Genomic DNA, 25943 nt, shown 5'->3' on the forward strand with positions numbered 1-25943 from the left:
TTAAGTGCTTGTCACTGTGTAATGCTTTTCCACCCCGTTTGCAATGCCTCTGTGGCGCTTACGCCTGTGGAGCTGAGAGCTTTCTCCCTCCCAGTCGCTCCCACCCGGCACTACTGGTTTTGTCTGGCCCCTGTGGTTTTGGCCGGCCTGTCTGTAAGAGAGCTTGTCGTCAGCCAGGCGAGGGGACGGCAGCCAGCATGCCTGGCAATTATCGCTAATCACACAGCGCTTGCCGTGACGAACCGTAACGAGAGCAGCTCGGAAAAATCACTGCTTTCCTTCCTTACCACGAAAAGAAAGGTGCTGGGTGCTTAGCTGGTGGGTGAGACACCCGGGCGTGTCGGGTGCTGCGCGTGGTGCCGATGCGTACAGCTGGGTGATGTGGGCGCGGTGGTTGTCCGGGTCCAGAAATGCTCCTCTTCATTCTGACAGCGAAGGGAAGGGCCTGCGCAGAGAACCAAATGCAGAGTGAAACTCAAACGTGCTGCATTTTGGGCGGTTTCGCACCAAAACCAGGCGCGCAGCCAGGCGCGGATGCAGCAGGGAGGCAGGAACCAGCCGTGTTGGCTCCGCAGGTCACCGGCGACGTGGCCGATCTCTGCTCAGCGCTGAGGTCTGGTGCCACCATTTGGGAATGTCACAGACGCGTCACGCTGCCCTCAGGAGCGTTCGGGAGATTTTCAGGCGTCGCTTTTTGCCCCATGTGTGTCGTTTCATAAAATAAATGGTGGCCTTAAAGCCTACGGGGAACGCCCGTGGGCTGTGCAGGGGGGGGGGTCCCGGCAGAGCGAACCCCACTCGACTCCTTGCCACTGGCAAAAAAGAAGTTACAACGTGTGTAACGGGCTCCCACTGCCTTCACTGTGAGTCCGTACGTACCGGAGGACTAGTAAATACCTCTAATGTATAGCGTGCACTAATTGCGTTATGCTCTGACGGCAGATAATGAAACAGGATACATTCCAGTGATTAATAGAGAGGGACCCCCTGCGATTCAGCTCCTCAAAATCCTCCTGTCCAGCTCTCGGGGAAGAGCTAATATCAAGATGCTGAGCTCAGAGCTTGGTAAACCCTTAGCGACAATTAAGATCAGTAATGATTTTTTCATTTTATTTCTTCTAAAAGAAGCTTAGCTTGCCACTGCCGGAGCTCATAGGAGTAGCTTAGGAAAATTTGCCTGCACCTGGTTTCTTCACAGCAAGTGTGATTTCTTTCTGCTCACTTGGGAGCTGAGAAGACGTGGCAAGAGTATGGACCACTCCTGAAGTTCATCGTCCAATGCTGCAGAAATGTGCCGTTAACATGAAGCTTGTTGACCTTGCCACGTCGAGACGTAAAGTGACAGGTTGCTGAGGCTGATTTTTTTCCCCGAAGGGCTTTGAAATGAAATGTGGGTTTGTGGAGCTGCTCTTAATTGAGTTACGCTGACAGAATATCCAGGTGTGAGGACGTCAGGAAGGGAATTGGGATAATGGGCCTCGTGTCCGCAGCACTGCAGCTGGGGTCATCTTCCTCGTTTCATTGATGAGAGTGAGTGCCCCTGTTCTCAGAAGTAGGGAAAACAGAGGAGAGGAAGAACACAACGTCCAGAAATCACTCACGTTTTTCTACATTTTTATGATAAACAGCAGATCTCCATCCTCCAGATTTCTGTGTTAGCCTGCTGGGAGAGACGCTACCCCCTTCTGTGAGCACTCCCCGGGCGTTTGCTGTCCAAAGCAGAGGCTGACTGGCAGCGAAGGGAACCCCCCCAGCGTCCCCCGTTGTTCAGTAACAGGGCGCCAAAAGAGCTCTTGTCAGAGCATTTAACCAGCATCGCAGTAATGACTTCCCCAGCCCATCGGTGTAGCACTGTTAACCAAGCGTCTTAGTTGACAAATAACATACAAAATTTTAGGGAAAGACCCAATCCTTTGTGACTGGTGCACAGAGGAAATTATTATTGTACATTCACTCTTAAACTTGTGTTCCTTAACCTAAATTCTGCTGTAATGCTGTGCTGTTTTCTGCCTAGACTTAATCAGAAACTTCCATGCAATTATTTTCCGTGCTTTCACGATGCTAATAAAATGTTTTATCCCTGTGCTGCTGCTGAAGGGACTGCAGGAGAGACAGAAGCGAAGTGATTTGCCCTGGCAAGGCAATAAGAGCGCTGTAGTCAGAGGTGGACCCCAGAAGTGAAGTTACAATGCCCAGATTTACGTGTCAACATCTGAGTTACTTGTCTAGACTTGCTTTGTAGTCAGAGGGGAGAAATAAGAATGATTCATTTCATCATGAGCTAAAAGGCTAAAATAGGTCAGATGAAGAGTGCTTGGGAAGCGTCTCCTCCTGTTGATTTTGTGAAGGGAGCTCGGGGTGACGGGCTCACCAGGAGATGTCTCCGGTACTGACAAATAAAGCTGGATGAGATGAATTCTGCCCGGGCTGCTCTTCTAGCCAATACACAGGCTTTTGAGGTAGATTCACAGGTTTTCTTCTCTTGTACAGGAGGGCTAAGGGAGGAAAATTATACTCTGTATGCTGTTGTCTGCATAGGACTAAGGCTGAGAGGGGACCTTAGAAATGCTTATAAATATCTGCAGGGTGGGTGTCAGGAGGACGGGGCGGGACTCTGTTCAGTGGTGCCCAGCGACAGGACAAGGGGCAACGGGCACAAACTGAAGCAGAGGAAGCTCCAGCTGAACCCGAGGAAGAACTTCTTCCCTCTGAGGGTGACGGAGCCCTGGCCCAGGCTGCCCAGGGAGGCTGTGGAGTCTCCTTCTCTGGAGATATTCCAGCCCCGCCTGGACAAGGTCCTGTGCAGCCTGCTCTGGGTGACCCTGCTTTGGCAGGGGATTGGACTGGGTGATCCTCAGAGGTCCCTTCCAACTCCTGCCATGCTGGGATTCTATGACTTTCTCAATGTGGGCATTTGCTTCCGAGGGTGGCACAGGACACGCCGGCACTGTGCTTGCTGGTGTTGGGTCCCCTGTCGTCGCCGCTCAGTCTGGAGCAGGGTGGAAACAGGCTCCTTGCACGGCTCGGGGAACTTCCCAGCATCCGTGGGACCTTAGCAAAACGAAGCATTTAGGTCTTCGCCTCAAGTGGCTTGGATTCATGCCACCTAATTTGAGGTGCTTGGAATGCACGCATCCGTTCCTCAGGCAGTCACTCTGATCTCCTTTGATACTCGGAGCAGTTCGCCTGGCCTGTTGGAGCCGTTGAGTGGGATGAGCTGAATCCCACACCCGACCCCCTCCGCTGCCCGGAGAGCCCAGGGTGGCTCTCCCAGGTGTGGACGTGCCGCTCCGGGGAGGAGACTGCGCCGGGCCTGAACGTGGGGAAGATGGGGAGCTGCAGAGGTGGTGCCTTCGGCGTGGGCTTGCTCCTGTCGCTGGGCTCTGGCAGCGCAGCCCAAGGTGTTTGCTGGGCAGAGCAGAGGCTTGGCTGAGCTGGGCTTTGTTAAGGCCGGAGTAAGCATGATAAAGAGTGCTTTGTGTCTGCAGAAATTAAACTGTTCCTTTACACGACGAAGGTTCTATTCTGCTTCTGGCGCCTTGCTGTTACACAGATGTTTGGTGCACTTACTCTGTGATTTACCATATGATGGGGACAGCAGCTCATATTTTTCCTAGAAGAGCTAGAGCAGCGAGGACAGGAGTCAGCAGTGTGATGATGGAGGAGAGTCTCCTGGTAGAGAACTTAGGAGGAATATCCTGCTGTTTTCACTGCACGGAGATGCAGAGCTGTTCTCAAGGGTACTGCAGATACAGGTGTTAGTCTGAAGTCCTGAGCCGGGTTTCTGGAAAAGCTGAGTGCCTAGGTGTGGAGAGAGACACGGCAGGCGTTTGTCATCACTCAGAATCAGGGTGTTGGTGCCTCGTTCAGCAATGAGCTAATTGGACTCTGAAGCCCAAGCATGGAAATCCTGCATGAGGGATCGATACTCTGCAATAGATCTTCTCTTCGGTGCCTTGATCAAGCAGCTCTTGCTCATTGAGTTTATTAGGCGAGATCTCTAAACCTGTCTGGGAGGTTTAGATGGGATATTAGGGAAAAACTTCACTGAAAGAGGGGTCAGGCATTGGACCAGGCTGCCCAGGGCAGTGGTGGAGTCACCATCCCTGGAGGTCTTCAAAACAACATGTAGATATGGCACTTCAGGACACAGTTCAACAGGCATGGTGGTGTTGGGGTGACGGTTGGACTTGATGATGTTCGAGGTCTTTTCCAACCTTAATGATTCTGTGATTCTATGTTCTAATAATCTGGGATATCACCAAAAAAAAAAAACCAGGGAGGAGTACTGGTGGCTCCGTCATTGAGGTTGCGGGCATCTCCTCGTCTCTTCCCTCCTCTTCCACGTGCACGGACCCCATCTGTCCCTGTCCCTGAACCCCCAGATGAAGGCACCCCGCGCGGATTAGCATGCAGCAGCGATCCAAACAGAAGTACGCATCTCTAATCCAGCACGCCGAGTTGCCATGGTTTCTGGCAGAGCTGTCTTTTAATACAGTGCAGCGTAGGTACTTCGCATTTTCCTTTTTCTCTCCAGAGACATGCTGCAAGTGGAGACTTTTCCTACACAAAATTAATGTTGTTATATATTACCCAGCAAAATGAGAGAGTGTATACATTAGAAAAAAATAAGGTGTTTTTCTTTGCATTTTGATGGAATGCTTAATCTGATTGACGAATAACAATCCCCAGTCAAAAGATAATTAATTTAGAAAGTTCAAAGGAAAAGAGGTCAGTGAAAATTAAATTTATAATAATTTAGGGGTACAACATACAGCTTTAAATGGGGGGTAGGTCCTTACATTACGTGTCAGCTTCTTAAAAATTATCCACACTTGGCTCCTCCGTACGTAGCTCACTTTGTCATTGTGGGCAATGGATGAGATGACTTTCTTCCTCTTCTATATCAGAAGATTCTGAAAAGCTCTTAAAATACACTGCTTTATTGTTAGCTGAAATGATCAAGTGTTCACCGAAACTCAGGCTATGTCTGAAGTGTTTTCTCTGCATTCACGTGGCATGGATTTTGCCCAGCAAAGCAAAGGTGTATTTGAATTCAAGGTGAGGCAAACCAATTTTGTGTTTAGGATTCGTTTGAATCCTTCCTGTATTTCTGCAGAAAATGAAAAAATAATGCAGTGCCCGCCAGCACCTTGTGAGGCCGGAGATGAAATGAGATTTTCACAAGCGGTGGACAGTCCGCGGCAGCCCCAGCTCTCGAGGTGGGGCCGGGACCTGAGCGCTGCTGCTTCTGTTATTATTCTGCACTGCTTTACCGTCGGAATTACCTCTCTTAACGTGTTTTTCGTGGCTCCAGAGCGCCGGTCTTTCGGCTCCGTGCGTATCGTAGCCCACGCTGGGCTGTTGCGAGTGCCACGGGCGCAGGTACGTGCCGGCGCGTGGTGCCTCGGCAGAGCCGGGTGGGGAGTCTTGCGGTTTGCTGGTTGCCATCTCCAGCTGCCGGCTGGGTGCCACGAGTCACCGAAACACGAGGGCAGCTTTTTTCCTCGCCCAGCCTGCTGTCCGGTCATCTGCACTTGTGCAAGGCCTCTGCTCAGTTAGTGTAATTAATTACCAAGTCGCTGTGGGATCTGGTGTTTGAAGATCATTTCTGCAGCGCTAACTTTGGCAGAAGTGTGGGGCACGGTAGAAGCGGTGGCTTACCTGAGATTTGGGGCACAAGAGTACAAAGTTTCTCACAGTTTAATTTCCTCCTCCAGCAGACTGTAGGGAATGCCATATTTTTGAATCACAAAGATGAATCCATCATAATGTCCTCCGGTTAATTGGAGGGACAGACACAATCTGTTCACCAAGCAGTAGAGACCTGGTGGAGTGCTGACTCTGAGAATACAACTTTTAGGCTTCCCATATGACTTCCAGAATAAAATTTTCCAATTGAATGGCTTGTAACCTAGTACATTTCAAAATGTAGAAAGAATGGGTGATAGCTGAAGAAAATGAATGTAGGAAGCTTATTTAATGCAAGTATCCAGGTCGCCAACATCTCTAGATGTTAACTCTAATCTCACGCAGAAATACAGAGCTAAAAACGAAGTTATTAAAGCCATTGGCAGCAAGTTGGGCAGCCATAACAGGGACTTCCCTGCACATCAGAAGCCAGTGCTTGTGTCATACGGGGTTCAGGACAGGGTGCTCGCAGAAGAGAAGGAAACTTGGCCTCAGTCATGTGGTGGCTCTGTGTCCAGCGAAGCGGTGAAGTGGCTTAGCTGCAGGTTTTTCCTCTGACGTTTGGGCGCAGCTGCAGCGTCAGTTGGAAGAGAAAAGGAGAAGTGGGAGACAGATTATAAATCCTGACAGATGAGATGGAGAGCAGATGTGATCACTGCCACCATAAAGGACATCAGTAGAGCAGCTTGTTCTCACTGGCTCATTAGACATGCAACCCAAGCGTTGGGATGCAGGGGGGGTTTTAGATATATTTAGTGTCTGGAGTTACTGTCCTCATAAAATCTTTTCTTCTTCTTTTCTTCTGGGCTGTAAACTTCGGTGTGCTGTACCATTTTCACATCTAAATGGCAGAAAACGCTCGCAGAATAATCCATTCTGTGCCTTTGAGCCACTGATGAGAAGTGGAGTTAATCGGAGGCAATATCAGTGCTGACCAAAGAAGGAAGTGTTGCTTCATTTCTTCCTGTTATTTTGTTCCTCAAATCTGAAGACGCTTATGGAGTGAAGCTGTCTTTCAGCAGTTCAGGAGAGAGTAACCCTGACTTTGTTCCATCTTGCTTCAGGAGCCGTTTACTCCTGGTCAGAGCAGCAGTAAAACACTGCCCAGTCACATTCCCCATTCCGTAAGCCCTATATTTTAAATTACGTCAGGCTGAACGAGAAGAGAAAATGTATCACCGTTGGTCTGTTGAGATCTTCTCTGCATCTTAACTGTGTAGTCACTGGAGAGCTTACTGAAAGATGTTGTTATTCGTTTTACCCATCCAGCATATTTATTAAATATGCCAGCAGTCTTTTCACGCTGCTCTTGGACGACGCTTCTTTTCTCGGAATATAAAGTAATCTGTTCCTGGCAACCGGCAGATTTTCTGAAAAGCCTTACGAACCGAATGGAGACAAGGGAGTTGCATCTTTACTCTCTGGATCTGCTTTTTAAAATCTTATTAAGCCAGGCCTGTAAGCATTTGGAAATGCTTTTTTCTCTCCTTTATCCTTCCTTTTTTGTTCTGTAGGTTTAAATCATTGTAAATATCTTTTCTTACCTTAAATCTGAAGGATGCCATCAGAGTTGTCTGGTTTCCTCTTTGCTGCTGCTCTAGGCAGTTCCTGACGCCCAGCTGCCGTTGTTTCATGTAGGGTAGAGGTTCTCCAGGGTCTGCTCCTGACACGGGCGCAGCTCTGTTATCCCGGATAAACTACAGGCAAACTCTTACTCTGTGATAGCCAAATATGTGACATAACCTGAGGCATGCACTCCCCATCCGTGATAAAATATGGGTGCAGCACGGTTAGTACCTGTGGAATTTTTAGTAGATGGCCTTGAGAAATTAAAAGGAGACTGGGATTGAAAGCAGGTCTGCAGCGTAGTCTCAGCTTCAGCTGAGCTGCCGGAGTGCGGTCATTGCTATTACATCTGTCAAAGTTGCTTGAATAAACTTTCTACCTGAATGGCACGGTTGCGTCTCACACGCGCTCGATCAGCCTCCCCTGCCTGCCCGGGGCCGAGGACGTGGGGCATGGCAGCGCTGGCTGCGTTTGGAGCTTGCGTTTCTTGAGCACATCCCTCTAGATGTGAGCGGGATTGTAGCTCTGAAGATGGTATTGGTTTTACTGGTGTTCAGTCACACCCTGGCAGTGAAGAAACATCCAGTGAGCCTATTGATTTTATGAGATGTCAGAAACTTGTGAGTCCTCCATCACCAAGATGCTGTTACTTAAATTAAAATTGCTCTGAAGGATAGGCCAGATGCTGTTGAGTGATTCCATTTCTGCTTTTCAAACACTCACAGAGTGGTTTGTGCAGTTCTTTACCTCTCCTTTACACAAATCATGGTTTTGCTGCTTTTACTGCTGAGACTACATGAGACCGCAGGGAGTGGTAACGAAGCACCGAGTTAGGATGGTGACTGGATGTGGATTTTTTGTGCAATGCTTTGTGTCCTGTAAACCAGAAATCGTCAGCCTAGCACTTCTGCTTGATGGCAGTAACCTCATGGTTGAAATACTAAATTATGATTGGATGTCTTTCTGAGAGGCCTGCTTCAGCGAAACCGGGGTGCTGGACTTCATACGCAAGTCTGTAGCTCATGGATCTGTTGACACATGGGTTGAGTCTTATCTGGACTGGACTTGGTTTGCAAGTCTAAGTCATGCATCTATTGACGTACGGATTGAGCCTCATCACCTGTATGATAAAAAAAGTAAGCTTAGATAATTCTGCATAGCTACTTTTAGCCTGGAAGTCTTGTGTTTAATACTGAGAATGATGGATTTCTAGTTACGGTTGAGGCCATTAGGTGTTCCTCTGTGTAATGAACAGTCGTGATTATGATATGAGTGGGTCAGTGCAAAGAAGACAACCGTTGGGTGAAGAAAGCAAGCAGTAACCCTGCTGGCATAGGTTTCTTGTCCTGCTCATTGGGAATCACCTGCTTGGATGAACAAGGAGGTTCTAGCGAATCTGGAATTTAAGAGAAAGGTCTATGGAATGTGGAAAGAGGGACTGGCCACTTGGGAGGAATACAGGAACGTTGTTGGAGCATGCAGGGATGCAACAAGGAAGGCTAAGGCCCACCTGGAATTAAGTCTGGCAAAGGATGTCAAAGGCAACAAGAAGGTCTTCTTCAAGTACATCAGTAGCAAATGGAAGACTGGGGAAAATGTGGGGCTGTTGCTGAATGAGGTGGGTGCACTGGTGACGGAGATTACAGAGAAGGTGGAGTTATGGATGCCACCTTTGCTTCAGTCTTCACTGCTAAGGCTTGTCCTCAGGCATCACAGTCCCTGGAGGTAAGAGAGAAAGCCTGGAGAAAGGAAAACCTTCCCTGGGTTGAGGAGGATCAGGTTAGAGATCATTTAAGTAAATAGACACCCACAAATCCATGGGCCCCGATGGAACGCACCCACAAGTGCTGAGGGAGCTGGCGGATGTCATTGCTGAGCCACTCTTCATCATCTTTGAAAGGTCCTGGAGAACAGGAGAAGTGCCTGAGCACTGGAGGAAAGCCAGTGTCACTCCAGTCTCCAAAAAGGGCAAGAAGGAAGACCCAAGGAGCTACAGGCTGGTCAGCCTCACCTCTGTCCCTGGAGAGGTGATGGAGCAACTCACTCTGGATGTCGTCTGTAAGCAAGTGGAGGAAAAGAACGCTATCAGATTGGTCAAGCATGATTTTCCCCTTGGTGAATCCATGTTGACTACTGCTGATAACCTTCTGTGATGGCATGACCAGCTGGGTGGATGAGGAGAGAGCAGTGGATGTTGTCTACCTTGACTTCAGCAAGGCTTTTGACACTGTCTCCCATAACATCCTCCTAGGGAAGCTCAGGAAGTGTGGGCTGGATGAGTGGTCAGTGAGGTGGATTGAGAACTGGCTGAATGGCAGAGCTCAGAGGGTTGTTGTCAGCGGTGCTGGGTCTAGTTGGAGGCTGGTAACTAGTGGTGTCCCCCACGGGTGAGTACTCGGCCCAGTCTTGTTCAACTTCTTCATCAATGACCTGGATGAAGAGTTAGAGTGCACCCTCAGCAAGTTTGCTGATGACACCAAACTGGGAGGAGTGGTGGATACACCGGCAGGCTGTGCTGCCATTCAGCGTGACCTGGACAGGCTGGAAAGTTGGGCAGAGAGGCACTTGATGAAGTTCAACAAGGGCAAGTGCAGGGTCCTGCACCTAAGGAGGAACAACCCAAAGCATCAGTACAGGCTGGGGCGGACCTGCTGGAGAGCAGCTCTGCGGAAAGATCTGGCTTGAGGGATGGAAAGATTTTTCTTGGCTGTGAATTTGGTTGTCCCAGTTAGCTCAGAAATTAAACCAGCATTTAATTCTGCAGCAAGAGTATTGCGTGCTGAAGAGCGTTCTCTATTTTGTTTGAATTTTCTTGTATAATGTTAATTCCTTCCAAGTTAATTCGCAATTATAACATCAGAGGGGAAACTGTGTTACAAAAATCAATAAATCGATTTTGGTGATTAAATGATCCTTCAAGAGGAGCTCCCGGAGCTGAGCTCGGCCTTGCTGCAGTCTGGACGGACAGGCTTCCGACAGCGGAGGAGGCTCCGGGCTTTGTCGGAGCAGACGTTGTTCTCTGTGCTGAAGTTATCAAACTGCACTCCGCAGAGCTGAAAAAAAGACGAATACCCGTCTCTTGGAAGACCACATTCACTGGGCACAGTGTCAGCTCTCTGGATTTTGGATCAGTTTGATGGGATTAGCTGGAAGAAGGGAGATGTGGGTGTAAAGCAGGGAGTTTGGAATTTTGGGTAGGTTCAGAAGTAAACAGGACTGATTCTTGCTTTTTTGCCTTTCAGTCTGGTAGCGCAGTGCCTCAACACTGGAGTAATTTTACACCCTTTTATATCTCTTATACTGTGCCTGAGGGCTAGAAGAGTATAGAAGAAGCACAGACCTGGGAGCTTTCAGTGTTTTCTTTTGTATTTCCCCCTGCTCCATCCCAGCTCTTTGGTCACGCTGGTGTTTTAGTAGTGACACCTTGTCCCCTTCAGCTGTGGCACGATGAGGGACGTGCTGGAGAGACCAGCTCCCTGCGTCGCCATGCTCCACACCCAGGCTACGAGCTCCTCGGCTTCGGGTGAAGCAGGGAGCGGGTGGGTGGGGACCACCCTGCTGAGTCCAGCGCTGTGCCCACACACAGCCGGCACTTCCAGCAGCCTGGCCGACAGCTGCTGCGTGCGCGCACCGCGGCGTGCGGGGCGGGGGAAGACTCATCGTGATGTCTTCATATCTACATGTAGGCGCCCGGCCGTGCCGGCACCCTTGGCCGTTACGGGAGCCGGCACCGGCAGCCTGCGAGAGCAGACAGAGGCTGCCAGAGCTGAGCTGGCAGCGCTGTGAATTTTTCACAGAAAGAAATCTTACATTAAAAAATAGAAAAATCTCTGATGGTCAACTCTGCAGCGGGGGAATTCAAAGCAAATCATTTCGCTGAGCTCCTTGATGTAGGAATCATTACTGCCATCCTCTGCTGTACTAAAAAAAAAAAAAAAAAAGAAAAAAAGCCTGTGCTGTTGGAGTCTGGGTTAGCATGCAATTAACGTTGACAGAACAAGTGACTGCAAGTATTCATCAACAAGCCCAAAGCCCAGGTCTGGGAAGCATTGCAGAGGTAATGCATTACTCATGAATACTGTGCTTCTTCTGGAATAGTCCGTACGTGCCTTATTCGTAACAGCCAAAGTCATGTGTGCAATTAAATTCGGGTAAATACCCGACCAGCCGCAGCTGAAAAGCAGTTTAGGAGCTGGCGGTGGAACCTGGGCACGTGTGGCAGTCGGGAGCTGCGCTTCATCGCTTGCTGCAAAGAGAAGGCACAGTAGAAGTTTCTGGATCTTCAGTTCACATTTAGGATTAACACAGTTACAGCTCCGTTCAGAGCCTTCCCAGACATTTTCGAAGAGGTTGCCATCAGCAAGCAAGCAGCTGGTATTATTTCCTCCTCTGTGACGTGAAAAGCAGAGGTAGAGAGGGGCGGCTGCGGGGTTCCTCCATGCAGACGCTCTCGAGTCTGGAGCAGAAAGCCACGGTTCCTCGTCGCCAGCCCGGTGACTCTGCCCGGACGGGAGATGGGCTGCTGGCTCCGAATGGACTTGTGCCGCCGACCTGTTGGTGGAGGTGAATGCTCTGGCTGTTCTCCAGCCCGCGAGCACGGCGTTGTGACGCCGAGGAGCTGTGGAGATGCTCTGAGTGTATTAGAGTGATGGTGGGGTTTCGTCATCTGTCTGAGCGGGGATGGGTAAAATCTAGCAATTGCTGCGCTGCTGGACTTGCAGCTGCGCAGAGCAGCGCTCGGGCTGTGTTGCAGAGTCACTTGTTGCCTTCTGGAGTGTCTCTCCGTTCCACCAGCATTCCTGGAGGTTAATCAGCGTGATCAGCAAATGCGTTTGTCTGTCTCCTTGAAAAAGCTGTGGCCTGATACTGTCTCCTTCTCTGGAGATATTCAAGACCCGCCTGGACATGGTCCTGTGCAGCCTGCTCTGGGTGACCCTGCTTTGGCAGGGGGTTGGGCTGGGTGATCCACAGAGGTCCCTTCCAACCCTGAACATTCTGTGATTCTGTGATGTTCTCCTCCCATTCCAGAGGTGGGAAACAAAGAGGGGAAGAGCGAAAGGAAGGAAAGGCAACAAGCTGCAGATACCTTAAGGTGCTACGACCACTTCCAAGGTCCCCTGTTTTCCAAGCTTTTTACGTTTCGTCCCCGCTGTTGGTGCTGTATGGAGAATCCTCACAGCACGGGCGCATGGAGATCAGTGGCACTGCCCTGTGCACAAGGCATCCCGTCTGATTTTAAGCACTCACCTGGGGCGTCTAAGCTACATCGTGATGGGCAGAGTCACCATCTGGAGAAGCTTCTCCTTCTCCAGCGACGGGAGCTACACGATCCTGACACGGGCACCTCACCACATGCCAGGCCAGGGCGTGGAGAGGAGCTTGGCAAGCAAAGCACGCAAAAAAAGAATTTTTCTTCAGTTTCTTTTTATTCTCAAGTCACCATAAGAGTGGAGGGTACCATCATCCATCAGTAACACCATTGCAGACAACAGTGCGTCATTTGAGTTGGTGGTGCCTCTATAAATTTAATTACGTTTTGCAGAGAGGCACAATAGAATTACTCACCAGTGAAAGGGTTGATTACGTGTACATGGGATGCAGAGCTCTTTCACCTAGCAAGACCTGCGGATCAGGTCCTGCCTTGCAAGAACACAGCGTTCGGTTTTCCCTCCGGCTCCTCCAGTGGGCACGTGTCCACGTCCTGCTGTCCCACCAGGTCGGGCAGAGCATCGTCGGGCTCCGCTCGAACGAATCTGTGTGTTACTGGTCCAGAAGGGGATTGAACGGCAGGGCCTGGGGGAGACCTTGCCAAACACCTGGGCATGGCGTTGCAAGTCTTTCACTTTTATTCGGAGTTTATTTTGAGGTGGGGGTGATCATTCTCCCTGGATGGAGACAGCGCTAGTAAATCCCCACTGCTGTGAAAGCTTCTCTAATATTTACTTGACGTTTGGCCACGCAAAGCACTTTTCTGCTTTACCAAATAGTGATGAGCTAATAATGTTCCCTGTCCTTAAAAGCCCTTTTAAAGCCACGGTTGAGATCATATTTTGTTTTCTTTGGCTGGAAACCGTTTGATTGCTTTTATATGTAGTCGCATTTTTATTTAGTTCCAGAAATGAAGTGGGTTAAAAAGGACTCCCTTGGGAGCTCCCCAGGGGCTTAAAGAAGAATACGAATTTCTTGGCGAAATCAGGAAAGCCACAAGTCCCCAGAGCACTGAGGTCCAAGCGTGGAGCCTCGGTGGGCTCCTCCATCTCCTCCCGTTGCATCCCCGCGTGCCCGCAGGGGCAGGTATTTGCCGATCGCATCCAGGAATGCTTTGCAATACTTCACATTTTTGCACTGCGTGTGGTTTTTGTGAGTGCAGAGAGTCAGCTTCTCACATCTTTGAGAAGGCTCGGCCGTGCTGAGCTTCTGGTGTCACAAGCTGGAAGTCTGTGTTGAAAAATGTCCATACGAATCTCTGTTAGCGAAGGGAGCGAGCGTCTCTGTTATTACCCTTGCCTGAAGCCGGGCTCTGTGTGTAGCTCAGTGAATTCGCTTTGGCTGTGAACCTGGTGGGTCGTTCACCAGAAGCATCTTTATGGCTGGAAAAGCTGGAGGATGACGTTAGAAAGAGTTTTACGTGGAAATGAAGTTGCTTCACCCTGCAGGACGTGTCACAGGGTGGAGAAGGTCGTTTTCATTTAATGGACGGGTTTTTTCAAAGTGTGGATATTTGAAGTGTCATTTCTAGTGACTTCAGCCTTGGTGGCATGCTTGCAAAGTACGGTTCTCTGCAAAATGTGAACGTAGCACTTCAGCTTTCATGAAGTACCTCTGGTGTTTTCAAGTTTATGTCTGCTCATAAAAAATACATTGTTTTAGTTTTGCTGTCCTCCAATGTTTGGGGTTGTTTGAGCTATCAGTGATCATCAGAAATAAAAGATGCGATTAGCTGGTGGTTTACAAGTGAGAATTAGTCCGGCCCAGTTTGCCAAAGCTGGACGAGGTTGAAGGCTTAGCAGGAGCAAAAATTGTTGTCCAAAGCTGATGTGTTGGTGTGACAAGCAAATACTAACATAGTAACATACTCTTTCTTCTTATTTTAGGAGTGGCCACACGTTACTTGCCTTCTGGTTTTCCCGTCAAGAAGGAAAACTAAACCGACAGCAAACCATTGAACTGGGACATCACATTCTCAAAGCACATATTTTTAAGGTAACAAAAATTGAAGTGAAGACTTACGCCAACCTCATCCCCGCCGCGTGTAACCTGCCAGCGCTGGCAGCGCTCGGTCCCTGCTTGGTGTAGGGTTGCTGTAAGAGGTGTGATTGCTTCAGGCTGCTGAAACGTGGAGAAGTGAGCTTGAGAAAATTGGCAACGGTAGATCAGAAATCCTCAAAGTTAAACCGTCCTTCAGGCTGTAAATTCAGCAGATAGCCTCCTTACCTAAAGTGACTCTTCTGCCGTAAGAGGTTTCTTCCCGTGTAAGATCGGTTTCTGTAACAACATCTAGAAAAAATAAATCTGTTAAAAGGAGTGGTTTTGAAGAATCCAACACGAAATTTAGGTTGTAAAGGGAAAATTTCGTGGTCGTTAAAATCTGGTGGTCGGTCCATTTTACATTTCATGCAGACATTTAAGACCTGGGCAACTGCAAGGCAGACTTGGCTGTGAGCATCAGTGTGACCCAGAAACTAAGTAGCATTCTTGTGCCTGTTGGCCCATGTATCAGAAGATGGAAATGGGAGAGTGGATTTGTAAGGTCACGGGAAATACAGAATTTATTGGAAGTATTAGGATCTGTGGGTGCTTAACACCGGTAAAAATCAGGCTATATTTTTTGTCTGATCTGTATGTGATTTTATAGACCTCAGAACTTGAGCACCGCTGTATTTCTAGAGCAAACAGATAGTTTGTGTCTGCTGTCAGTCCTCACTGAGTTCCCCGTGCTGAATTCACCATCAAGTGCGGTAGCAAAGTCCCCTTGTTTGGGACAGCGATGGCTGGAGCCAAAGGGAAGAGCCCCAGATCGGCGCGTTACCCGATCAGAGTATAATTTTCAAATTTTGAGTTACATTCCCAAGGCCAAATTCAGCAGTGAGTTTACTGTTCAGCTGCCATTTACATCTAAATCTGGTTCCAAATCTTCGTTTCACACTTCCCCGGTAGAAACAGATAACAGGGTTTCAGGCTCTAAACAAATGACAACTTGCATCAAGTGGACAGGTTGCCTGTAGATTCCAGATTTAATTGAGCAATATTTACAATAGTAGAAAATGCCAATTAGCATATGAAAAATGTCAGTACAGCCTTCTGTTTCTGATCACTCGGCAAAATCCCTGGGTTTGCAACGCTGCGGCAAGAAGAGTATGTCTCGGTGACTGATAAGCGTAGCAGTATGTGATGTAGAAGTACTATGAAGTTTTGAAAGGGTTTGGATTAGCTGGATTAGAAACACTTTAAAACTTGGTCTGTTGCTTTTCCTTGAATAGGTTTATTTTTATTCCTTTTCTTAACAAGTGTTTACTAAGGATTTGTGAGTGTTTACGGAGTGAAACAAGAGCTGCGTCAGTTTTTGAAGGAGGCACTGAGCTGGGATGTTGCAGACCGTGTTTAAGATCTTGAGCGTTCTTTTAAGAAAACATTTCTGAGAGTGCGTACACAGACTCCTTTTCCTGTTGTTACTGACTGTATTTGGTTCTAGACCAGCACTTTTTTCCCATTGAAGCTTTTCGTTCTGTCCGATCTCTTGCTGAAGCCGTTACCAGCATGGTGTGGATTCTCTGCCAAGTAGGGAGCATGTCAGGTCATCAGTTCAGTGTGTTTTTTCCAGAAGTATCATGTTACGGCAGCAGCTTTCCGCAGACACAAAAATCCTAATTTTGAAGGTATTTGTGGAGGCCTGAAGCCGTTGTCATTCCATTTTATTTAGCCGTCGTGAAGCCAGGAGAGGATTGGAACAGGGCCTGAAGCATGTTGTCCAGCCGGGGAGTACTGAGAGCTAGGTATAGAGACAGACTTGGATTAAACAGTGCAGAAAACATGTTTGTTCTTCCCCAGTCCATACTGGTTCGAACGCACCGGTACCTTGTGCAAGGTACGGATGGGACACTTGGAATTTCCAGGTGTAAAAAACCAGTGACGCGCAGTCGCAAGGCGGTGGCCTGAAGGATCGGTGTAAAGCTTTCATGCTCCCTCCTTTGCTTGATGGCTGAGATCTGCTGGTTTGCTTTTTCAAACCCAAACATCCTCAAACAGTTAGGAGGGAAAAAAAAGTACAAATGTTTTAGTCTTTTAAAGCAATTACCAGTCTTAACAGGAGCATATGGAAACCCAGCTTGGAAAGCCTGGCGTGGAATGAAAGGGCAAGAAGAGAAATGTGCAGTAAAGATACAAGAAGACCCAAGCTTCAGGCTGACGTATGTTTTCCAAATCAACCAAAGAGAAGTCTTTAATTTCATGTGAAATTAGTTAGCTCAAATGTCAGTAATCCAGAAATGGGTGTCTCTCGTCCCCAGATTGAGAATGTAGTGACAAGTACAGGCAGAAACACTCACTGTGACAGCTCCGGGCGTGTTAAGGTGTCTGATACTCCTTGCAAAGCAGCCTCATGAAGATCTTGTGTTGAAGGTGCCGGTGGCCAAATAGCAGAGGAGGCGAGAAGTTAGAAATTAAGGATGCTGACAGCTGCAGACAAGAGTGAGGGACAAAAAAGGCGAGCCGGTTTGAAAAGTGGGGTTGCTTGGGGTTGCCAGACTCATTCAAATGAAAGGTGCGTGGTCAGGCCACGCCATGGTGCTGCGTCCGGTGGTCCCAGCGAAGCGGGAACCACTCCTGGTATTTCAGTTTGATGTTGTGTCGGGCTGGGATTTGCTCTCGCTGAAGGATTCAACCTGCGTTACAGTTCTGGGCAGAAAAGCGAAGTAGGAAAGGAAGCTGCGATCTGTAAAACGAGTAGTAGTGCAGTTTTGTTTCAGCAACTGGATGATAATGGTGTTGAATGTATTTATTCTTTAACGGATAAATGTCATCTTTTATGCCTTGCACTCGTATCTAAGTATAGATGTTCTAATACAGTGGTTAAGATTTTTATAGCGTCTGTGATTATCTTCAGATGGCTATTTTGAAAATACATACTCTTTCCCCCGGTCCTGATGGTGACTCAAACAGCTTATTTATGGTTTTGAGAGTATTAGAACTATTTTAAAATTATCTTAACTGTCTATTATAAAATTTTTTTCCATTTGTCCAATTCTACCACACTGAGTTCACTCAAATTTAATATTGACCTCTAATGCCCTGTATTGTGTCATTTCAAAAGCAGCGTTTAATGTCGGCTAAAATTCCTGAGCTCTTTTTCTGCCTCTGAACACAAGCAGATATTTTTCTGTGTTTAGCTCCCTGAATTCTGAAGGAAACAAGCACACGGAGTTAGTTATTTATAAGAGCTTGTCGAATCTGTTCCTTCTTTTTATGGTAAAACCGTTTCAAGTGACAGATCTGTTGATGGCTGGTGCGATGCTTCAGAATATCTTTCGCACGTAGGTATTGGAGGTCTGCAGCTGAGTCCAGCGGCGGACTCAGATGATGATTCCTGCACTGTAGATGTCTTCTTTTAGAGGAAATAAATCCCACCTTTTGCTGCTGGTTTGCTTCCCACCGCCCCACACTGTCCGTGTCACAGAATCACAGAATCACAGAATAGGACAGGTTGGAAGGGACCTCTGTGGGTCACCCAGCCCAACCCCCTGCCCAAGCAGGGTCACCCAGAGCAGGCTGCACAGCACCGCGGCCAGGCGGGGCTGGAATATCTCCAGAGAAGGAGACTCCACAGCCTCCCCGGGCAGCCTGGGCCAGGGCTCCGTCACCCTCAGAGGGAAGAAGTTCTTCCTCGGGTTCAGCTGGAGCTTCCTCTGCTTCAGTTTGTGCCCGTTGCCCCTTGTCCTGTCACTGGGCACCACTGAAAAGAGCTTGGCCCCATCCTCCTGACACCCACCCTTCAGATATTTGTAAGCATTTATTAGGTCCCCTTGCAGCCTTCTCTTCTTCAGGCTGAACAAGCCCAGCTCCCTCAGCCTCTCCTCGTAGGGGAGATGTTCCAGTCCCCTCATCATCCTCATAGCCCTCCGCTGGACTCTCTCCAGTAGCTCCTCATCTTTCTTGAACTGGGGAGCCCAGAACTGGACACAGTACTCTAGATGAGTCAGACTGCCGTACGAAAGCCTTACAAACTGCAACGTGATCCCGCTGCTTTGCATGGATAGAAATGACCGCACGGCGTGCATGGGAAGAGAAATCGGGGTTTGCATATCAAAGCAGATTTAAAGATGTCTGTCCGGTTTCCGTGGAAACAGCAGGCTTTAATGATGCATCGATAGCAAAGCAGCGGCAGGCGGGGCGTGCCTGCATCCCACAGCGGAGCCCAGCACGCGGCGAAGCTCGTTGCTGGAGTTGCAAACCCGTTCCTCTCCGCTTGGATCCAGCTGTTCGCTCCCATCTGTTGGCTGCAGAGCAGTGATTGCCCCTTCGATAGGATGGGGGGAAACCGGCTCAACAGCTCTGTGCTCTGCCAGCTCATGTTGGAGGAAGATGCCAGATGTTCTGTACGTTACGTGTAGCCTGATCACGGATGCCAGCCGTAGGGGCTGGAGACAGTTCGGTGTGAGATACAGGAATGCCGCTCTAGGCCGTGGTTGAGACTTTCTTAGCTTATCTCACCGCAGTCGGATACTGTCATCTAGCTTAACTGCGTGAATAATACGGAAACTTTGTGAATCAGTTCTGCCAAAATAATGTGTACTTTATTAAAAAAGAAAAGGAAGAAGCGTGCTGTGCTCCTTAGCATGACATTTTCTGAGGGTGTTGAATGGATTCAGGTTGCTCACAGTTTAATCTGCCTTTCTTAGACCTTGGGAATGGCTGCAGTACCTTTTTAAGTTATTTCCTCCAAGCTTACTAATTCCCTGCAAAGGTCGGAGGTGACAAGCTGTCTTGTGTATAGTTGTTAGTGTCTTGAAGCTCTTTGAAGTCCAAAGACCAAGGAGGATCTGCCCAGTGTAATTGAGTGTATTTGTAAGCTTGCATCTAAGTCATCTTTTCTTTTTCAGGGGCTGAGTAAAAAAGTTGGGGTATCTTCCTCCATCCTGCAAGGGCTTTGGATCTCCTACAGCACTGAAGGTCTTTCAATGGCTTTGGCATCTCTGAGAAATCTCTACACCCCAAACATAAAGGTATTGGAGAGGGAGGGGAGCTGGGGAGGTTGGGCACTCGCACGAGAAGCTCCCAGCGATGCGCAGGAGCCACACGCAGAGTGCGGGCTGCAGTGCCTGCCCGTGGCCGTGGTCCTCCCCGGGCAGCCCTGAGCAGCTTGCTGGGCATGCATTGCGCTGGGGAGAGGCCGTCCCGTTCCGTTAGGATTTTGGTACCCCATGGGATGATCCCTCAACCCTTCTGTTTCCACCAGGGATCTCATTTTCATTGCAGTGAGTGAATAGCGAGTTTGCGCCTGTGCACAATGGTTCGCTTGCGTTTTTTGCCCCCCCAAAGACGTGGGATGTGACAACTGGTGCTGGAATTTGCAGCCCTCTAAAGGGCTCTGGCTCAGGCGGGCACGCACTCGGAGGCGACGCCAAACATGGCAGCACGTGCCAGTTCAGACGGCTGGTGCCCGTTTGCATTGCTAAGGATGAATGCGGTAGCTTAGGTGACTTCGTAGCTACAGCAGAAAGGATTTCAAGCACTGATACAGATTTCGGGTTGTCCTTCGTCTGGGCAGGTGCTTGCCCCAGCTCCTTCCCGTACAGGCGAGATGAGCCCGGTGCCTGTCCTCGTGTCCCTTCCTTACCACTCTCTCCAGCATCATAGAATCATAGAAAGTTTTGGGTTGGAAGGGACCCCCAGAGGTCATCTAGTCCAACCCCCCCTGCACCGAGCAGGGACACCGCTAACGAGATCAGGTTGCTCAGAGCCCTGTCCAACCTGGTCTTGAATGTTTCCAGGGATGGAGCCTCCACTACCTCTCTGGGCAACCCGTTCCAGTGTTTCACCACCCTCATTGTAAAGAATTTCTTCCTTATATCCAGCCTAAATTTCCACCGCTGCCAAGCGCAGAGGGAACCGTGCAAACCGGGCCGTGCGGTAGGATAACCAAAGCCAGCCCTGGAGAGGATCCCACGGGAAGGACAGTCAATAAAGTTATTCTCTCCAGCTGTGTGTTTGCATTTCCCATCCTCGTAGGAGAGATGTGGAGTCCCCAGCTGCTGCAGCGTGGCTGTAGTGACTTTGTTCTGAAGCAGAGTGGGGCTGTACCCTTCCAACCACTTACCAGCCAGTCAGGGGAAAGATTAAACTGTTCCTGCTACCTAAAATGGAACCGTATGCTTGGCAAGTGTTTTTACTCAGCGTCTTACGCCCTTCACTGTTTGCTTGGAAATGTGTAGAGGGCCTTGCTTTAAATTCTGTTGTTGCCCTGGCAATAAACTGATGTCTCTCCATAAAGCTCAGCTGACAGGAGCTCCTCTTTCCCTGCGCAGGTCAGTCGGCTGCTGATTTTAGGAGGTGCGAACGTGAATTATCGGACGGAAGTTCTGAACAACGCTCCCATTTTGTGTGTCCAATCTCACCTGGGTTACACCGAGATGGTGGCTTTGCTCTTGGAGTTTGGGGCCAACGTAGATGCCGCTTCGGAAAGTGGCCTCACCCCCCTTGGCTACGCGGCTGCTGCTGGGTTTCTGAGTATCGTCGTGCTGCTGTGCAAGAAACGGGCCAAGGTAAAGTGACCGCGTTCCTCTAAAAGCTGCTTTAGGCTGCTCCACGTTTGTGCAAGGCAGAGCACAAGCTGCAGGCAGGGTACGTAACGCTCGCTAAAGAGTATCTGCCACAGATGAGGCCAGGATGCTGCTGCGGGGGGTTGGCTTTCTGCTAAAACGTGGTAGCTTTGAAACCCTTGCATTGACACCAAAGCTAAAGAACCCCTGAGAGTCTGTAGAGAGCAGTCGGGAATCCAGGTCTGAGGTAGGAACTGCGTTGCCACGCTGCGCTGAGAGCCTGCCCAGGGGTGCTCCGGAGAAGTCCTTGAACCTCGCGAGGTTAACGTGGCAGCGGTGCTTCTGCAGCACGCGACGTTCTTTAAATATCTCCTGGAGACACATTTTCCAAAAACTTCCCTCTGACTTGTCCTGAAAAGTGCCCTTTGTTTAGCTTTGTGGTGAGCATTCGGAGCTTTAATTGTATATAATGAGTCAAGTTCAAATATTTTGTTAAAGAAGAAAACGTTGTGGGTTTTTGAAGTTGAGCCTCCTGGAAACAATTTGTGGTTTCTCTATATGTTTAGCTTCAGTTCAAAAAGCAAAATATGGGGTTGTGTAGTTCTGGTATGAAAGTCGAGATGACTGAAGGACCCATTTCGATCTTGCTGTGTTGTCTGTAACGATGCGAGGACAATAGGAAGGAAAAAAAGAATTCTGGTTTGGTTGAGGTAGTTTGAGAGAGGTGGGCAGCTCCCGGACGTGCTGGTGAGAAACAGCGTTCCCTCCCTGAGGACAGGAATATTGGGGCTACAAAATGCAATGCCAAAGTCTTGCCACTCATAGCTTGCCTGGAGTATCCCTAACTGCCTTGAGGAAACCCCAAAAACCCAAAAAATACAAAAAACACCCCGAAACCAGCTGGGTTTAGTTTGAAGGCTGAGACGCTTGATTCTGGCACAGAAAGCCACGACACTGATTGCTGTGGAAGTTGAGAAATGAGAAATACTAATATGTTATTAATGTTAAAGGTTTAGAATAGGAGAAATATTTCTCATAGGTATTATATAACTATAATTAATATTAGTAGAATATATCAATTTACTAATTATTTCTCATAATATGAGAAATGAGACACAATACGTTGCAGAGCAGCGCGGGGTTAACCGGCGGGAGGGCGGTAGCTGCTCTGCCTGTCCCGTTTTCTCCCAGTGACTGGTGTCGGGACAGGACCCAGAACTCCCAGCTGATGTATCCAGGCATCGAGTGAACGCCGTGCCCTGTCCTGAAAAGCCGACCAGAGCAGTTCCTGGGAGGCTGCCATCACGATCTCTGTGTCCTGTGTCCTGCTGCCTGCGTCGGGTTCGCCTTCGCGCGTTCGGCTGCAGGCGGAGGCACTTCTGTCTCTCTCCAGAGAAGTGGTGCCTGGAAAACAAGCTGGTTTTTCTCTGGTGGATTTGGATAAAGGGGATGACATTAGTGTGTGTGATTTCAGTCTGCGATTGCTGGACTTCAGGACACAAAGGGAAAAAGGCTTTTGCAGCCTTTGAGTCTGAAGAAAAGTGAAGAAAGCTAAAAAGAATGGTAACTTACCCAAAGCAAACACTTGTGGCCAAGCTTGGGGCAGAGTTGCTTTGGGAATGCTTGTTTCCTGGTTGTGGATGGGATAGTTTACCAGAAAAATGCACTTTTTGCACATGTGGCATTATTCTGAAACCGGGGCTGGAAACTCCGAAGAAATGAAGACGTTTTGCCCGTGATTTGGCTTGATTGTATTTTGTCTTCTCTTTCCAAGGTGGATCATTTGGACAAAAACGGTCAGTGCGCTCTGGTTCACGCCGCTCTCAGGGGACACTTGGAGGTGGTGAAGTTCCTGATCCAGTGCGACTGGAGCATGGCTGGGCAGCAGCAGGGAGTCTTCAAGAAGAGCCACGCCATCCAGCAGGCACTGATCGCCGCGGCCAGCATGGGCTACACCGAGGTGAGACCCAGCCCCGCATCGCTGCCTCTGCAGGGGGGGGAAACCATGGGCTGACGACGCTTCCTGGCCAAAACCTGGAGCTAAGAGGGGCTTGGTCTGCACCTCTGCTCTTGCTCCCCTTCCCAGCCCAGGCAGCGGGGTTCACAGATCCCTTGGCAAACCCTGTGGGCTGGGCGGGCGGCCAAGAGAGGAAGCGTAACAAGGCTTGAAGCTGTTGGCAGAAACCTTGAAGCAAGGGTGGATAAACGGTGTGGTGCTTACGCCTCTCCCCCCGCGCTGTTAGGGGAGCGTGAGACCACGTAGGTTTGGACAGTGTGTTGGCGGCAGAGGAGGGCTGAGGATGTCGCTCGTATCGTGCCGACGAGGATTTGCGATGTGGAAAATGATGTGTGTCCTCCGGCCGAGAAGCAGTCGTTGAGGATTTTTGCATTGGTTGATTTCTTTGCTGAATTGAGCTCCTCTCATTTACTGGAGTTTTGATTTTGCTTTTGGTAAGCATAATCCCTGAAAACATAGGTACTGTGCTCAGATCAGAGGAGCTAATTAAAGAAAGCTGGGAAATTCTTATTAGCTAAGTGACTGTGAGTTGAACCAATTAGAAGCAGATGTGCCTTCAAAACCCTAAATATCTGCTTGTCAAGGACATAATTTGTTACAGAGCACAGAACTTTTGAAACGGGAATTTCCCCCTAGATGATACTGGTCACCTTTATAATGTGCAGAAAGGAGTTTTGGAATTGTTTGATATTTCTGTCGTACCAGAAAAGGTAATGCCTGCTTAGAGAAGATGCTCCAAGCCCCTGGTTTGAGGTGCTTGCAGTCATAGGAGGTGCAAGCTGGTGGTTACTTTGCTGTTTTTCTCTGGTGATAAAACAAATGTTTAGCATGTTTATAAAGTGACCTTAGTCACAGGTGGAGCCACGCTGGAGTCCTTGCTGTGGTTAGACCCTTGTGTAACCATACCAGACTTAGCTTTACCCCTCGGTCAGGCAACACGAGGCCCATTAGCAGCACGGCACCCATGGGGGCAGACAGCCGGAGGCACACGGGGGTTGTTACGCTGAGCTCCGTGCCCTCCCATCCCGGCGGGAACACGCACACGAGGCATCTGCTGTGGAAGTACCGTGGGCATCGCTTCAGCAGCGCCTTGCACGTCGACGCTCTCCTGGGTTTCCTGCTCCCCCTGTGCCGCTGGCATTCCCCGTGTCCCGTTTAGCACTCGAGCGTCACTGGCGGGACACGGAGAAACAGTGCTTGTCACCCAAATCCCTGCTCGGGTGCCTCTCCCAGTCTGTGCCCAGTGGGCACAGCTTCCTCCCAGTACTCAGAAAATGCTGTGGTAGCCTAGACCTCGGCAGATAACTGTTTCTCCTAGAAAAAGGTTTTTGTCCTTTAGTCACTAATGTAAGATCTCCATTTTCTTCTTAGCCTCTTGCTTTCTCGCATTATATGATCCAAATGCTGAAATTTTCTGCCAGTTTTCAGTCAATTAAATCCTTTAATTTACCCTTTAAAGAAGTTCGTTTGCTTCTCTGGGGTTTCAAGCATCCACAGCTGGAAGAAAAACAGTGGAAATCTCTGTAACAGTCAGCTTAAAAACGGTGTTTGCTAGAAAGGAGCTGACAGTGGCTGGAAGTAGCTTCGTCTTGGCTGGAGCTGAAGCTGGTGGAGAGGCTAACGACTGTAACTGCACCGTTAGGTCGCATCTCCATGCCTCAGTTTCCCCAGCAGTCAAAGGGGACGATTGTGCCCCTTGCACCCTGCCAGCTGCGAGCCGATACCGGTGGTCGCAGCGGCGTTCCCTCGCTGGTTACGGCAGCTGCAGCCGCAGACGAAGGCGCATCCTCTGCGCACACCGGGTCGTCGGCAGCCGGACAGACACGGTTGTAAGGACCTGACGCTACAAAAGCTCACCATGTGCCGTGGTATCAAGGCAATGGGTGGTTTTTTGGCTTGTACAGGGCAGCGGGTTCAGTGATTGATCTCTGGAAGAATATTTACTCGAGCTCGGGGTGCCAGGCAGAGACTGTTTCTTTCCCTCTGCGTATTCAGAGCAGCTCGTGTTAAGATGTCAGCAGTTTCTGTATAACGCATCCAGGTTCGTGAGCTGACATGTCATTTTGTTTTAGATTGTCTCCTACCTGCTCGATCTTCCAGAAAAAGACGAAGAGGAGGTGGAGCGAGCACAGATCAACAGCTTTGACAGCCTCTGGGGAGAGACAGGTGATTACTGCAGACACTGTGGCTTCTCCTTGCATGTTTCTGTCTGTGGGCTCCTTGTCGCCTGGTGCATCCCTGACCCCTCGCATGGTTTTGATGATGGCAGAAGAATTAGTTCCTCTGATTTGATTTTGGGTGGTTCACAGGTGCCGGGGTGGAGGTTGTGCTCAGCTTAAGTCAAACAAAGAAGTTTGGCCTTTGAAAATCCCGAGCTTCTGCAGCCCCTGGCATGTTTCAGGAGGGCGCAGGCACGCAGCGTCTCTGACGGCGAGGCCGCTGATACCCCTGACACATCTCGTGGGAATGGGGTGGACACAAAGCGCCGCTCTTTGCCTCTTGATATGTGGAATACCTACCAAAAGCATCTCCCTGATTCTCTCTCCGTTTCCCCGTTACATGCAGCACCACAACTGTTAAATTATCCATTGATTTTCTGAAAACCTCCCGTTATTTAGCACCTGGTAATTAAACGAACGTCCTTTTGTGCAATACTACATTTTTGTATTGATGGGTAGAATACAGAAGCCCTGCTTTCCTAACTTCTACCAAAACAAAAGCCACCATTCACCCCTGCCTCTTCACAGGCGTGAATCTCACGGTCATCTCTGGTTTTTGAGGAATTCAAATTTGGAGTTGTTAGCTTTTAGCTCCAGTGACCTCAAATATTGTCCACTGTCTTTTGTACTCGACTCACTAATCTACTTGCATCGCTGGTAATGTTCCTGTCAAGTTAATACACCAAGGTAATGTTC

The 25943-nt window shown here is 49.1% G+C and overlaps 1 protein-coding gene across 11 annotated transcripts in view; it reads left to right on the forward strand.

The window, feature by feature from the left end:
• TANC2 (tetratricopeptide repeat, ankyrin repeat and coiled-coil containing 2) overlaps positions 1-25943 on the forward strand; it is a 261577-nt gene that overhangs the window by 209696 nt on the left and 25938 nt on the right. For all 11 annotated transcript variants that reach the window (XM_075443400.1, XM_075443403.1, XM_075443404.1 and 8 more), the window contains 5 exons: positions 14352-14460; positions 19353-19475; positions 20778-21014; positions 22786-22971; positions 25101-25194. In XM_075443400.1, coding sequence (XP_075299515.1) covers positions 14352-14460; positions 19353-19475; positions 20778-21014; positions 22786-22971; positions 25101-25194 — 749 coding nt within the window. The remainder of the gene's footprint in view (positions 1-14351; positions 14461-19352; positions 19476-20777; positions 21015-22785; positions 22972-25100; positions 25195-25943) is intronic.

Source organism: Opisthocomus hoazin, chromosome 26, assembly GCF_030867145.1.
Source record: "Opisthocomus hoazin isolate bOpiHoa1 chromosome 26, bOpiHoa1.hap1, whole genome shotgun sequence".
Classification (NCBI taxonomy): domain Eukaryota; kingdom Metazoa; phylum Chordata; class Aves; order Opisthocomiformes; family Opisthocomidae; genus Opisthocomus; species Opisthocomus hoazin.